We start from the raw sequence: 15,500 nt of genomic DNA, 5'->3' as shown, positions 1-15,500 counted from the left end.
GGCGCGGGGATTGGCTGCGAGCGCCTGACGCCAGCCGCACCGTCGGGTGTGGCCCAGCCGCCAGAGGCTGCGGTGAGGTGGCTGGCAATGGCGGCGAGGAGAACGGCCCGAGAACCGGGGTTGTACCGGGAATCTGGTACCCGCCCAGCCCGGTGACGCACCGCGGAGCTCTGACAAACGCTGCCAGGGTGAACCCAGCAGCCACAGCTTTTCTCTGGGGGAGCTCCCAGTGTTGTCCCTCAAGTGGGATTGTTTACCCGGTGTGCAACAGCAACCGCTGGTAAGTCAATAAGTAAATTCTCAGTAAATCCAGCCTTAAAATGTTGCATCTTCAAGCCCATTTCTCTTTACCACAGGTTCGTGGTTATTTTCCCTAACACTTTAGTGATGATCTGTGTCATCTGTAATAGATATGGATAGAGTTTTATTTAATATACTCTGAAATATTAAATTCCAATCTTTATTAAGATAAAGTTCCGACTGAAGCCAAAGGAATTCCACAGTTTCAAGCCTCGCTAGAAGCATCTTAGATCACTGTAATAGCCCTTACTGATGCCTGCTAGCAGGTGCCTGCAAGCAGTTGGTGCTAATTGTTGTAAGGGGCCTCAGGCAAGAATGCACCCAAGGACATAATTTTTGCAACTGTGATGGGTACATCCCGGAGAGGGCAGATAAACCAGCAGACACCTGTGGAAACCAAAGATAAGAAACCTGAGAAACTGTAGACAGAGAGATGAGCCAAGACAAGATCTTACATGAAAGAAAGATTCAAGAGTTCATGGAACGGATACAAAGAAACAGCTCTTCAACAACCACTAGGGACCAGCACAGACCACCGAAAACCCCCATGGAAGGCCCTCAGAGACCCTTCTCCAAATTTTAGTACGCTTGTGCAGTGTATTAACATACACATTCAATTCTCTTGAAATAGCTGTGTACTCCTCGGAAATTAAATTAATAATAATTTCTTATATTGTATATAATAGGTGTGCCTTTCTCTTTCAGCATGCACGTTAGATGATCCCTTGTGCATCCAGCGCTCCAATAAAGAATGCCTGCCTTCTGAAACTTCAAACTAAGTCTTGGAGAGTTCTTTTGAGACCGGATTTAGGTGCTAATCTGTTTATATATTATATAATGTAGGATTAAGAAAATACAAGTGCATGCTGTGCTTTTGCCATCTGGCATACAATGGTAAAATTTTAAAATGCGCTTTTTTTTGGTAGATGTTTTCCCATTATCCAAATAGTTCATGTAAAGGCTATCAAAAACCTGCAGTTGTGCAGAAAACAGGGAAGCTTGTACTCAGAAGCCTTTAAAAAAGAATGGATGGAATAGATAGAATTTCCATCTGCAGTGCTTCGTAAAGTTAGCCCATTGAGAGCCACTGAATGCGGAAACCACAAGCCAGTTTCTGACATTTCTAAAGCTGCAGCTTTACTTCAGACTGTCTTCAAATTCGGCCACTTCAGCTTCTGACACTAGAGCACCTGGAACCTAAATGTCCCTTTCTCCATCTTTTGTATAAAAGAGGGAATCTTGTGTCAAATATTCTGTCTCCATAACAAAGTGCCAGCTGGTAAGGCAGAAAAAAAGTACAGTGTCAGTCTGAAGAAGCAGTACAATAACTGTTTTCCAAAGAATTCTTTAATCTGCAAAGCCTAACTGCGTGAGAAGGTACCGCTTCTCTCCTTAGACACTGGTGGCTTCAGCCAGAGGAGAGGGAGCATTGCTGGAGGGCCTTCATGCTGCTCAATCACCATGATACCCAGGTCAGTTCCGCAGCATGTCACAAGGGAGGTCTGGAAGGGAAAAGGTAGATTCTATATGAAAACAAACTGTCCTGTTATTTCTTATGATCTTCTATTACCTGGAAATTCCCATCATGCTTCATTGTGCTAGACGTTATATAAACAAAACAAAACATGAACAAAAATGGGAGCCTGTATGCTAAGGAACTCACTGCCAAGTGTCCTTTCTGAAAGTGGATGCAATGGTGTGTCTGGCATTCTTTATTTAACTGTGAAATGAATGCAGCAGAAGCAGTGTTCACCTCTGATTTGGGGACAGGCAGGACTTGAGCCAGTGGCTCTGTCACACATCAGGAAACATGGTCATCAAGCTTAGTTCCAGTTGCTGCCCTGCCAGCACGCATTGCTGTCACCCAGTCTGGGTAGCCACCAGTTTTGGGAGCGGAGATCTGCCTTTGTGCAGGCATGCTCTGTGCTCTTTTTCCCAACATACAGCCACCAGCACACAAAATTGGATTAAGATCACCTGTTTACTGATCTTTTTCCTAGAAGCAACTGTTGGAGGACTCTATCCACGTGGGTGAAGCTGCAGAGAATGTGTTATCCTACAGATTTATTTCACTGTCTAATAAATTATTCAGTGGTTTTAAGTAAAAATACTAATTTATTGTAATTAGGGGAATTGTTTGAAACATAACACTGCCAGAAGATTCCCACATTCATTTTTATTCCTTCTTTGCTCCAGGCTTCCACATAACTTCCACTACAACCACAGACAGCAGCATGCTTTGTTTTTTCCCAGGCTTTAAGGGCTCATTTTGAAATGGACACAAACTACTCTACAAATGATTCAGCTGCAAAAGGGTTAAGCAAAGCAGGCCACTAGGTGACAGTGGTACCTTCAGAAGGAGAATCTCCTGTGTTACAAGTGCTAAGCTCACTTTGACTCTTGTCCAGACCTATCACAGGCTGAACTGCAGCGTGACTTTCAGTAACTCCCTCATGCAACTCTCAGGGTTGTAGTTTCTTGTTTCTGAAATGGAAATAGCAATATTTCTTGTGGCAATACAGCAGGACATGAAGATAAATGCATTAGCATTTAGAAGGCATTCAGAGAGGAGAGGAGGTTTGTATAATTATGTAGATAGACTGTATCAGGCAAATATAATGAACTGACCAGAAGGATGGAGTCAGGCAATCGTAGCGCACAGTTATGGCACCTCAACTGGACACAAAGTAGGAGGATACCATCCTCCGCCTTCAATCTCTCTGAAGAGGTAACTAATTTTTAGCATTCCCCTGCAGGTTCACACTGAAGGAAAGTAGGGACTTCAGGCTCTCCACTCCTTACTGACCACTGTGCAAGTTAGCAGGAGGGAAAGGGAGAAGCAGCATTACAGTTCCATGTACCAGCTGCCATATGACAGGGAATGTGAAAAGAGGTGACAGAGGTTTACCAGTAAGCATCCCTAATGCCTGGGAGTATAGACCTCTTATCAGCCTATATACTCGGCTTGGACCACTGTAGCTCCATGTTTCTCCTCATACGAGACTATCCTTGGAAAACTATCGCCTCCCTTACTCTGCCTATGACTACATTTTGACCTTTCCTCAAAATTAAGAGTCACAATGTTTGCTCACCCTTGGAGATGCACCAAGTCTGTACTTAACACTGCATGTTATGTAAGACAGGGATATATTCCGGTTCACACTGAAGCTGGGAAACTGGGTACAGAGACCCAATAGGCAGAATCTCTGTGTCTTGCTCCTTTCTGGGAAAAGCAATTTGAGATGACTGCTAACAATTCCCTTTACATTTGCAGGTTGAAAAGTAGAACCCAAGGGGAAGAAAAGACACTGACTGCCAGCTTTGTGAAGGAACCTGTGTTTCTGAGCCTGTCTTGGAAAATTTGACATGTGGTATGTTCCTGTTGGTGATGTCAAACATGAGAGGGACTTCAATTGCCATGTGCTAGATGAGTTACAATAATATTTCAACTGTTGCACACCCCTCCTCTACCAAAATATGCCAGGGCAGTACTTCGTAGTTCCTGGACAGTGCAGTCTTTCAGATTTTGAGCTGGTGCAAAACCTGTTGAAATCAACAGACTTCATTAGATTTTGAGGTCAGCTGCTTATGGCTTGTTGGCATGGCGTGAGGGAAGGACAGAAACTATAGGGGCTGTACAGAGCATGGAGAGACATAGGAGGGGGGAAAAAGAAAGCATATGGTCAAAAAAATGTTAAAATTAGATGATTTACATAAAAAGCTATCTGAAAATAGAAAACTGCATCTATGTCGTGAACAGTGATCATACAGAGAAGAAAAAAGGTCAATTTACTTACGTGTAGCTTTAGAAGATGCTGCTGCTACATTCTCCTTCTACTCTGCCAGTGTAATGAAGAGTGAAGCACATCCCTCGCAGCTGAGTCCTTCCACCTTCTTCCAAGCTGTGAGTCCCTCTTTCTTACCCACGATCACAGTAAGCTGTCACAACACACAGAACACAAATAGTTGTGAGGAGCTACACACCCTCTGCAAGGCAGATGGCCTTTTCTTGAGATAAGGCCCCAGCTGGTTCAGCTGAGCTCAGCCTCTCCAACTTCACTGCACCTACAATAACTTCTATCAAGTTCATGTGACTGTTACAAAAACCTGCTCATGCTGTCTTGGACATTAACAGAAATCCTGCTCAGCTTTTTGCAGTCCCTATACTTTGACTCTCTTGGTCAGCAGCACAGCAGGAGGCCAAGATCTCCTTCATCTCATGCAGTATGCTTGATATTCCAATATTGCAGCTTATATTCTGACTTTATACATGCACTGATTTAAATAGAAGAGGCACACACATATATAGGAAAGAGAAATTAGATGATACAGTACTTCAGTGCTGCTGTGAACATTCATGTAGTTGCATCATGTTTTGTCTAGGTGGCTTCTGATCAAAAATTATACATGCTGAGGAGGCGAATGATTCACGTTTTGTTAAGTTCCAAGCAAAGTACCTCTTCTCCTCCACTATGTTATTTTCACAAATATTCTTTGAAAGCATTGTGAGAAACTTTTTTTTTTTTTGATTCTACATAAATTTTCAAGTTACCTCTCATAAAACAGTGGAGCTACTAAGTCATAGAAGCACTTGCAGTAGAAGCAGCACGACTTTCTGCATAGCAATCTGGAAGGAATCTTCAGGTGTGGACACCTGAATGTGGAAGTATGGAGGAAGAATCCATAGTCCAAAAAGAACCAGCACATCAAAGGAGAATGCTGGGCTGGTGAGAAGAAAACATTGATGGAAAAGAAACTATTTTTAAAAAAGAACTGCAGGAATCTAGGAGAGAAGTGGTTTCACTGCCAGAACAATTATCAGTCAAGCCTTTTGTAGTTCCTCATGAAGTGCCATTTGTAGAAATTGGGGAGTCCCTATTGGATTGCATTATTAAAGAATCCCCCACAAAAGATCCATCTTATTTTCTTACTCAGCCCCATGGCTCTCCATTCAAGATATATCCAGGTTTTGGTACTGAGAAACACTTTTCTGGAGAGGGTAATTTGAACTTGGCTAGCAAAACTCCCAGTCCAGAAGAAGTCATGGTAAGATTTCATGCTGCTTGAATGCAGGCTTGAATAATGAAAATATCTTTCTCTCATAAAACCAGTAGTAGCACTTTAAATTACAAATATATTGCAATATTTTTTATGTGTATGCTGGGATTCCCAGATCTATAATATAGAAGTGTTATGAATATCAAATGCAGGTGCTGAAGTTGCACCTTGAATTAAGTGAGTTTGGAATGTAGGGGGCAGTGCACTTTCATTGAAGTTCCCATTCAGATTACAAATAATTAAAAATTTTAATTACAATTAAAATTTAAGTTAAATGGTGTTTAATTATAATTATTACAAATTACAAAAGTTTACAGACTACAAATGACACTCTTTTGGTAGGCAGCCACTGGACAAAAGATAGAGCCTCCAAAGAACTGGAGCAAGAACAAGAGTAGTATATCATCTGATTCTTTGCATGAGAACATAGTGTATATACCAGGTCTGATAGTCAGAGAAGTGAAAAGAGGTATAAAGAACAGTGTAATACAGTACAATTAAAGAGAAAATATTGAGAGACAGTTTCCACTGGAATCTGAGATGTTTTTTCCTATTGCGGGTTTTCTTTTTCAGTTGGAGAGTGTAAGAAAAAAATTAAACCCAAACATTTTAAAATGCTGGATCAAACTCTACTCTTTTTTTATTACAGTATCTAGGAAATTCAGTAAGAGATTGTATGACCTATTATATAGGGTACTATAAGGTATTCTGACTGTCCTACTCCTTTCAACAGAGAAATTCATTAGCATTTCAAGCATATTTTTTTGCCACCTACCTCAGTCTTACAAAGCAATGCATGGAGCCTTGGAAGACTTTTATTTCTTACTGCTTTAATGTAAGCATTTATTTTTCTCCATTTTCTACAATCAAATTGTTTGGCCAAGTTTCATTTAAATTTCTTGGTTTTTTAAATTCTTGCTTTAAGGCCAAAATTAGTGTAAGTTAGGGCAAAATCCAACAATGACACTTTAGACTTCTCACTCCACTGGAGCTTGATGCAGGTGCAAGGGCTGTAGGCATTGTAGAAGGGTGGGCTTCTTCAGTTTCATCATTTCATAATGCTGGTCCACATTGACTTATCTTCACAGGTAGGAAATTTCCACTTAAGTTAGTGAAAAAATAGTTTGCATAAATTGAACAGAGGGTGTCACCTCTTGTTTTGCAATAGAAGAATGACACAAATCTACTAGTACTGTAACAGTGTGGGGGAAGTTTACTCAAATTTATCCTCTGTTGCCTTTCCACCTTCTCTGACTAGATCATTGTCAAGCCACATGACCTCTCATTTTTCTAATTAATTGATGACAGAATGTGGTTGTCTTCCTAGGAAATGTTGGAAGCTGATAAGGACTTTTTACTCCAGCATTCCAAGATATCACTTGCTCACAAGGCAGACTATAAACAAGGAGATAGAAGCAATAAAGGGATTCTCTCCACTTATAGAAGAGGGAGGCCCTGTCCAAGTCCTTATGAAGCATCCTCAGATATGTGTGGAACAAAATATTCCAATTACCATTTGGAAAAATTATCATTTCAGGAGACAGTTATGAACTTTAGAGGGGTCATCAAGGAGCTAGAGGAGGCTCAGCAATAACAAACCCAAATCACAGATCTTCAGTGTGATGATATGGTTCTGAGGAAGGTTAAAGATAGGGGAAAACTACTGTTTAATGAAGAGAATTTTAGATAATGTGACTAAGAGGATGAAGTGGAATCAGAAGAAACAGCCAACACAGATTATTGATTCTTACTATGAAACCATTTCTCTGAAGATCAATTTTAAAGAGTTAAAGCCAAAAACCATCCAGCAACAGCATTTGGGGAAAAAAATAAGCAGGTTAAAGGAGGATACTGAAGATCGAAATGAAACAAAAGGTAAATTCATGAAGGAGAAAAATGAGGCTAGGAGATGGCTGATAGTCACACAGGGAACTCTGTTTAGTGCGATCAAGTGTCTTGAGGGTGCCGAGACAGAAAAAAAAGCCCTTCTAAAGCATGTGGAAGAACTTAAATATGCATATTATCTCCTTCAAATAAAGCATGAGACAGAAGTGAAGACCAGGTTTAGGAGACAGTGCTTGGAGATGGATCATACCATATGCAAGAAAGACAAAAAAGATACAGGAACTGCAGCATCTCAGAAAAAAAAAGTAGAAACAGGAGGCCAAGACTGTAACTTTGGCCCTGGTGCTAAGGGAGGAAAAGGAAAATACAAAGAAATGGCTCCTATCCTTGCAAACAAAATTCCAGGGAGAAAAGGATGGCAGGTTGGCAGAAAGTCAACAACTGCAATCCAAATATAACGGGCTGGCTGCTCAGCTTCGAATCACAAGCACAATTTGAAAACAAACAAGCTGAGATGACAAAAATGCAACAGCAGATTTGTAAGTTCAGAAGAGAGAAGCAAACACTGCAGCAACAGAGAGTGAAAGACCAAGAACAAAACTGCATCCTGCAGCTTCAAACTCCGAGATGGAAAAAGAGATGTGATAGAGTCAGAGAATCACAGACAGCTAAGGTGTAATTCAGACTGATACAACATCGTAAGTATCTGTAACAGATAAGAGTTCCTAGTTGCTATGTGCAGCATTTTCCCTTCCTTTCTCAGGACAAACTTCCACAGACTCAACCTGAGGGTTCTGACCAAGTTGAGAACCAGGAAAGTACATACACTTGTGTTTCTTTTCAAGAACATTAAAGTTGAGAGCACTCTTACTCCTTTACTGGACTTGAGTCCCACTGTAGAATTTTGTCTTATACAGATATTTATGCAGTCATCTGCATAAATATCTGCATTTGTAGCCTGGCTGCAGTCTTCAGCAAGGATCTGGAGATTTACCAGGAAATCTCAGGGAACCCTGGATGCAAGGCCCCACAGTAGTCAGTTCAGGGCTCAAGAAAACCCAAAATAACCTTCAGGAAGCATGCAGCAGGAATGGGGCTGATCCACAAGGGAAAATGGACCAGAAGCTGAGGGCTACCCCAGCACAGGCAGTGTCCCACCAGCCCTGCCACAGAGCCACAGTACCTGGGTGAGGCGGTGACAGGAACAGGCTCTGCCAGGAGTCCCAGTGACTGAAAGATCTCAGCCTCTGAAAAGTCAGCATCTCCTCCAGCTTGTGATCTTTGTATCATTGTTTTATAATGCTTGATAACACTCCTGGTGCATCTGACAAAGGTTAGATACATTATTTTACCACTTCATTTATTACTGATATGCTAAATTTTTATATAAATTGTCTGAAAAATAGAGCCATGACAAAATAATTAAAAAAAAACCCTCAGCATGGTTTAGTTGCAAAACTGGATAGGTAATAAAAATGTGCTTGATTCTTGTAGGTAAAAAAAACTTTTTTTTTTTTTTTTCCTTGTTGAAAGAGCTTTGCTTCTTCACTGTGTAGGGAAACAAAATGGTGTTCAGTCTCAGAACCTGTTGTTCAAATCTGAACATACCAATAACAGTACATAAAGCCATCCAACAAAGAAAACAGATTTGGTTTGTTCATTTCCCATAGCATAAAGTGCAATGTCTAAGAATCAATTGAATCTTGTGTTTCCCTTTTTATTTTTCTTTAACATTGATAACTCTACCATAGCCTTAGATGGCTTTCTTATTTATTGATTACTCCATAAGTAACTCAGAAAAAAGCATCCTTCACCTATGACACTAGGTGTTACATCCTTCTATTAAATTAGTGACTTCTAAAACAAACCAGACTGTTTTCATTACAGCATAAGCCAGAACTGGTCAAATTATTTGCACTGTTTACTCAGTGGCATACATTCCAGTGGGAAGATAATGAAAAACAGAGTCAAGAAACATTTCCAGTGATTCTAATGAATATGAGAAGCACATTCCTGAGGACGTGCTGTACTCTATGTGCAGTATCAGAGGGCATACCAACCCTTCAGGAGATACTTCTGCTCAGAGGGAACAGAGAGTAATTTATGTGAACTGAACCTACAGCTCCTTTACTTTGCAGGTTTTACCTTCTCCAGACAAGCCCAGGAGCTGATGTTCCTTACCTCCCACAAAGGGAGAGAGTGTCTAATAAAAAGGTTTAGTTGCTTTATAACTTATTCTCTAGGCTTATCTCTCAGGCCAACTGAATACAATCTAATGGAGAAAAGCCCAAGGTAGCTGAACATACCTGAATGTACAGACTGAGAGGCATGAGACAAAGATCTGCACAGCTGGTTACATTTGAGAGCTGTGATTCTATAGCTAAAAGAATGTTTAAAAACATACTACAAAGAGGCTCTGCATAGAATGTATAAAGCATTATTTCCAGCTTAGGGTTTATCACTGACACTCTGTTCTTTAAAATTGCTATAGCAATTGACAGTTTTTGAAGACAAGGCATATATAAATTACAGTTGAGTCTCAAGATTTATTACCATGAAATTTAGGTACAAAGTAGATGAATAATGTAGCAATCACAAGACAGTTAATTAATGAAAACTTTCCAAGACCAAGTTACTCAGGTGGGTTTGTTATTCACAGTGATAGAAATCAGAGGTTGTCTGCATGTACTGAGCACCGCTAACAAACGTTACTGTGTGCTGTGCCCTTTCCCCTCTTGCTCCTTGTTATTCTGTGTTCATACAGAGTTTATACAATGGACTCTGGAAGCTGATTAGGGCCCTGCAGTGCATTGATGTCCTAGGAATAAATATATAATGCAAGAGGTGCAGGCCTCCTCAGCTTTCTAGTTGAGTACTTGCTACTAGCTCCTGGCTAGACAGCTACTCGAGCTGTTGGGAGAGATGCATGAGTACACTCAGTCAGTAAAATGTATGCATGTTGCCGTACTCCCTGTTACACAGCGGAAGGACAGGGTTGAACTGAAGTGCTACGGGACAGCTAAACACTGCTAGCAGCACTTGGTATCTCATTAGCCTGGTAACTTCTCCAATAGAGATGTCCTCATTCCCTCTTCCTTGTCCACTTCAAAGGCTTATGCCTCATCAATACCACACCTATTGCTATTATTATATAGACCTGGGGAAGACAAACTGTCTAGACATGATAGTGTTCAGAACTGGACTCATTTTCTTTGCAGCAACCAGACATCCTGCTGTCCTTCAGGACTGTAATGTAGTACAATCAAAAAAAAGGAAAGTGTGCATCAAGGAACTTGGAACATTAACCAAAAAAAATACCGGTGGATATCTGTCTCATTTTGCTTCTGATGCAAGAAAGAATATGGGATCTCTTGCTGAAGTGTGGGAAGGTAGTTTGCTGCCTTTCACCTCAGAGCTTGCCACTAGTCTGTGGCAAGCTTGTACATCCCTGCCTGCATAAGCCCTGAGCCCCTCCAAAACAGTCAGCAGTTCCCAACCATGACAGTTCGCTATGCAGAACTGCACTGTCAGGTCCACTGCCACTCCTGAATTCTTCCACATGGCGAGTCCCAATTACATAAAAGGGAATGCAGGTACTTTAGGCCACCATGCCACCTAGGCTCTCATACAAGCAAACTCTCCCACCTACCAATTTGATTTGTGTTCATTAATGTGAATTTAATTTGTAATCTTGAAGCTGATGTCTCTGGCACTTCCAGCTAGGTTTCAGCCAATATGTAAGTATTAGTAGATAAACATAATTAAATGGACATGCTGAATCTTTAGTCTAGTACCACCGAAAACACAAACTCACTTTGACTCTCAAGCTAAATTCTCTGGCAGAATTTAAAAATGTTGCACATACTAGTTATTCTTCGTATACAGTAATTTAGCAGTTAATTAAACTGTTTAACTCACTCAAAAGATTTGATCTTTTACTTGAAGATGATAGCCTTAGGATAAGTTCAATTAGGTTCTCTCATTACTAGCATCTCACAACTAAAACACTTACAAGCAACTGGGGAACTCTTCAGAAGTCAAGACTCTCTCCAACTTTGTACCTTCCTAATTCGACAGTGTAGCACCCTTTTCTTTGGTGAGAAAGACTAGTTGTATGAATTCCATGCCCACAATGACATAAATCTACTAGACAGCCAGGCTATCACTGCCTTAGTAGCAATAATTAGTTTATTCTGTAGAATAAAAAGTTTTCTATCTTTAGGTGTCACCAACTTTGTTTCTACCCTTCATGCAGAGGCAATATCAAAAATCTGGTGGCTAAAAATAATCCGTATGCTTTAAACTGTATCTATGGCAAAACCATCACCCCAACCTTCAACCAATGTGTTACAAAGTCTTAAACTGGGTAACCTTGAACTAGGCCAAAGGGAGCTCCAAAGTTCTTTTCCTGTTGCCATCATAGGGAGCATACAAATCTGGTTAAGCAATCATGGTTAGCAATGACAAATTTATTTAGATTATTAGATTTTTCAGTTGATTTTTTTCTGTTTCTCAAAAAAAATCATTTAGTCAAGCCTACGGAACACATTTCTCCAGGTATTTGTATCAGGTAGACCTCCAGAAAGGTATTCCTCTCTGCTTTTTTCAGATAAAATAAGGAATTTGAGACAATTTTGCTGCAATAGGGTAATTAAAATTCCTTTCTGGAAAAAAAACTTGGGAAAGCACAGACCTTCAAAGATACACACCCTCCCCCAATTCAGGCAAAAATCTAGCAGATCTCATTAAGAGCTCCTGTGAACACTGGTTTCTCTCCTGTACTACCACCCAGTCGGGAGCAGCCCACAGGACTCCCAGGGCTCAGTCTTGTGAATGAGTACTTTCTGCCTGCACCAATTTCAAATAAATTGATCCCCCAGAGTGGTGAGAGATAATAACAACAGCTTCATAGCTCTAAGGGGGAGATTCTCATTGGAAATCATTAAACTGCCACAAATCGTAACTGTTTATCATTTTGACAAGTACTACAGAAATAGGAAAAAAATCTTAGAATTCCATATCCATAGAATTATTCTCTAAACGGCAAAAAGTAACAAAGAGATAATCCTTGATACAGTTCTTCTGAAGTACAGTATTATTTCTTCTGATTTCAGCAGGCACTACAAACTATAGAAGTGTACAAAATCACCAACTAATTTTACAGCTTCTAACACTTTCTGAAAAGCAGAAAAATTGGTCTTATTTGTGAGCCCATGAAAAGTCCCAGCAAAAACAATGAGCTACCTTTTTGGTGTGCACTGGATTAGGGGGGATTACTCGTCAAAACTACTGTACTGACCCAAACCTGGAGAGAACAAGGAAGTACTGCAGTTCTTGGCACTGCAAGGTATGGACAGCTATAGCAAAGTCCAGAGGAAAAAAAAAACATTTTGCTAGTGTGAAAATGCAGGAAAAAATCAAGGAGCAAGCAGAAAAGTGAACCCCCTGATTTTACCAACAAAATTTCCCTCTACATTACAACCCAAATCCCTGTCCTAGTCAGATTACATTTCAGCCGGCTTTTTCCTGAGACAACGCAGTACACGATCAAAAACTGAGAAACAGGAAGCAGACAACAGGTTAGGACTGTATGTAAAACACTGCTCCTAACAGTGCTTTGCTGAATCCATTTCTCATGGAAGCCACTGAGTAAATGCTGAAGAGGCAGTCCAATAGATTCTTAAACACTTTGCCATGCCAAAAGCAAGTATTAATGCAGAAATAAGAAGTCTCTACATGTACATAAATAACAATTTGCCTTTTGCTGCTATCTTAGAAAAAGACACATCCGGGGGAATCATTTAAGAAGTTCCGAATGGAAACTGGAAACATGAGGTAAACTTTATTTGTAGTCCCCAGATGCTGAGTGCTCACCCTTTTTGCAATACATGTTATGAAACTGAAGACATTTTTCCTAGTAACAGTTCTACCTGTAATTTCTAACCAAAAAGCTTTTTTAAATGCAAAGATATGATGCTTGTGCATAACTGTGACCATGTGCAGAATTCCCATGGGCAATCTGAACTCCAGTCTTCTCAGAATTAGCATCCAACATAGGAGATGTCAAATCTAAAATTTACAAGAATGGTAACTTCTTGTTTGACATTATTGTCAACACTTATTTTGTTATGTCTGTGAATACACACAGAAGGCAGTCTGTGCAAAAAAAAAAAAAAAAATCTGCAGCTTTCCCCAATTATTCATATAGTCTTTCCTTTCAGATTATAAATTGTTCAATATGGGTAGAGCACTTAGCACAAAAGAACCACAGCCTAATAGGCTTTTAGGTACAGCTGTAAGATCGCAATCAGTCTGGGCTTGGTGTTTCGCTAACACTAGTCAAGGTATCTCAATTATTTTCACACATACTTTTTAACATTTTTCTGTGCCACCATCATGTGCAAACTCAGTAAGAGCACCACACAGGTTAATTAATTAGTAGCATCAGACTCAGTTAACTCAGATGGAAAAGCAACACATAAAGTACATAGTCACTGCTTAGAAGACACATAATGTTTCAGATCCTAGGGTGCTAAACAGAAAACTTACTATACCATGCTACTATTCTTTTATGTACCCAAGGAAAAATATTTGGCTGCTTTTCCAAAAAAAAAAAAACAAACACCAAACTGTGACTAGGTTGTTAAACATGTTTGGCCAATGATTATTATGTTAAACAAATTTAAAGACCTTTGCAGAAGAAGGGTGGATATTATCTGACTAGAAATACTTTTATCAGTAGCAATGGATCTTCAGTTTTCAAAATCATGCTTCATCTTCAGTCAGTACTTAAAAACGTTTCAGTAATATTTTCAAAATGGTAAAAAAATGATCAATATAAAACTTAGCTAGAAAAGTAACTTCTGATTTTTTTGTGTGTGATTTGCAGGTTCGAAATCAAATGAATGAGAAGCATGGAGAATGAAAGATGAAAGACTCAAGACTCCTGACTCCATTTACCATTGCCATCACAGCAAGCTACATATACACAAGTGATAAAATTACCACAAAATATGGAATGTGACTTAACACTACTCATGTCTCATTGTACCCTGTATGCAAATTGCTAAATTAACTGTGGGAGAAAAGAGAAAGCTTGGGGGCTGGTTTTGGCCTTGGTACTTTCACTGTTTTGATTGGGGGATTTGGGAAGGCTTTCCATCTGTCTTACATCTCATTTAACGGAAGATTCACTGAAATAAAGGTAACATATCACTTCCATATACATTGCCTATCACACTTCAGGAAACTTTTTCAATTAAACCATTGAATATATGAGTCAAAACCAGTCGTTCTAAAGCAAAGCAGACTTATGAGATTTTGATAGCACCTCTGTTTCAGTAATATGCTTTATCCTTCCTCCTTCCAGAGGCATGTTAGTGTACTCTTAAAAAAAAAAAAAAAAAAAAAAGCAAAACAAAACCGCTTCAGCCGTCGGATTTTACGCCTCCCCTCGCAGTACGTTAACAAACACGAGCACCTTCCGTACCTTAGAAGGGACCTATGCTCAGGTGCCGAAGGCATGCCGGCAGAGAGGCGGCCCTGCCCTCCCGCCCCTACCCCGTCCACCTGTCGTGGCCATGACGGCCCCGCCGCGTTTCGCACAGGCGCCGTGAGCCGCACTCCCGCGGCGCTGAGGCAAGCCGCGCCACCGCTCCGGCGGGAGCGCCCTCAGCGCGGCCTCCCGGGCGCTGAAGGGCACCACCAGCCCAGCCCCCAGCCCCCCGCCCCTCAGGCAAGGGCGCGCGCCCGCCCGCTGCGGGCGGGAAGGGGGGGCGGGGAGACACGCGCGCCGCGAGGGAGTGACACGCCTCCTGCCCGCCCCCTCGGGGCCGGACGCGAAGTCCCGCCCCGGAAGCGGAAGGGGCGGTGCATGCGCGCGGAGGGCCGGCGGCCGGGAGACGTGTGTTAAGCTCACGTGACCGCGCCGCCTCCTCCCCGGCGCAGCCACGTCCGCTGCGGCGCGGGGGCGCGGCCGGGGCGGGGCGGCCCCGGATGGAGGCCGCCGCCATTTAGACGGCCCGCAGCGGCAGCCGCGGGGCTGGTGGGGGTGTGCCGGGTAGCTGTTATTGCCGCCGCCATCATGAGGCGCCTGTCGCAGCTGTTGCTGCTCACCCTGCTCGCCTTCCCTGCCGCACTGCTGCTTGGGGGCGCCGGCAGCGGCCCAGGTGAGGGCGGGGGGGTGCGGGGGAGCAGTTATCGCTGTCGGGGGGGCAAGGGGAGCGGTAGCGGCCGTTGGGGAGCACTCGGTAGCCTCCCCTTGGCGACTCGGGGGCGGTAGAGAGGGGAAGCTGCTC

The 15,500-nt window shown here is 41.8% G+C and overlaps 1 protein-coding gene and 2 long non-coding RNA genes across 12 annotated transcripts in view; 2 read left to right on the top strand and 1 right to left on the bottom strand.

Moving 5' to 3' along the window:
- The first annotated feature begins 61 nt into the window (after window positions 1-61).
- Window positions 62-14,507, top strand: LOC141957715 (uncharacterized). Of its 2 annotated transcripts, XR_012633156.1 has the most exons (5): window positions 62-280; window positions 1,006-1,111; window positions 3,575-3,671; window positions 12,980-13,038; window positions 14,093-14,507. It is a non-coding gene; the product is annotated as an uncharacterized LOC141957715 (long non-coding RNA). The 2 variants fall into 2 exon arrangements; XR_012633157.1 differs by lacking the exon at window positions 1,006-1,111.
- LOC141957713 (uncharacterized) lies at window positions 460-14,989 on the bottom strand. Of its 4 annotated transcripts, none has more exons than XR_012633154.1 (6): window positions 14,693-14,989; window positions 8,387-8,527; window positions 4,098-4,239; window positions 2,929-3,843; window positions 2,651-2,784; window positions 460-1,802 (listed from the first exon to the last, which is right to left on the bottom strand). It is a non-coding gene; the product is annotated as an uncharacterized LOC141957713 (long non-coding RNA). The 4 variants fall into 4 exon arrangements; XR_012633155.1 differs by lacking the exon at window positions 2,929-3,843 and having other exon boundaries at window positions 460-687; window positions 1,682-1,802; XR_012633152.1 differs by lacking the exon at window positions 2,929-3,843.
- A 138-nt stretch (window positions 14,990-15,127) lies between these two features.
- SSR1 (signal sequence receptor subunit 1) overlaps window positions 15,128-15,500 on the top strand; it is a 24,909-nt gene continuing 24,536 nt past the window's right edge. The window contains exon 1 of one of the 6 annotated variants that reach the window (XM_074899643.1): window positions 15,128-15,359. In XM_074899643.1, the coding sequence (XP_074755744.1) occupies window positions 15,287-15,359 (73 nt within the window). In that variant the 5' untranslated portion in view covers window positions 15,128-15,286. Of the gene's footprint in view, window positions 15,372-15,500 lie in introns of all 6 variants that reach the window. The other 5 variants (XM_074899638.1, XM_074899639.1, XM_074899642.1 and 2 more) reach the window with 5 other exon arrangements.

Source organism: Athene noctua, chromosome 2, assembly GCF_965140245.1.
Source record: "Athene noctua chromosome 2, bAthNoc1.hap1.1, whole genome shotgun sequence".
In the NCBI taxonomy this organism is placed as follows: Eukaryota; Metazoa; Chordata; class Aves; order Strigiformes; family Strigidae; genus Athene; species Athene noctua.
The sequence above is the reverse complement of the archived record's forward strand: the minus strand, read 5'-3'. Positions and strand labels throughout refer to the sequence as shown.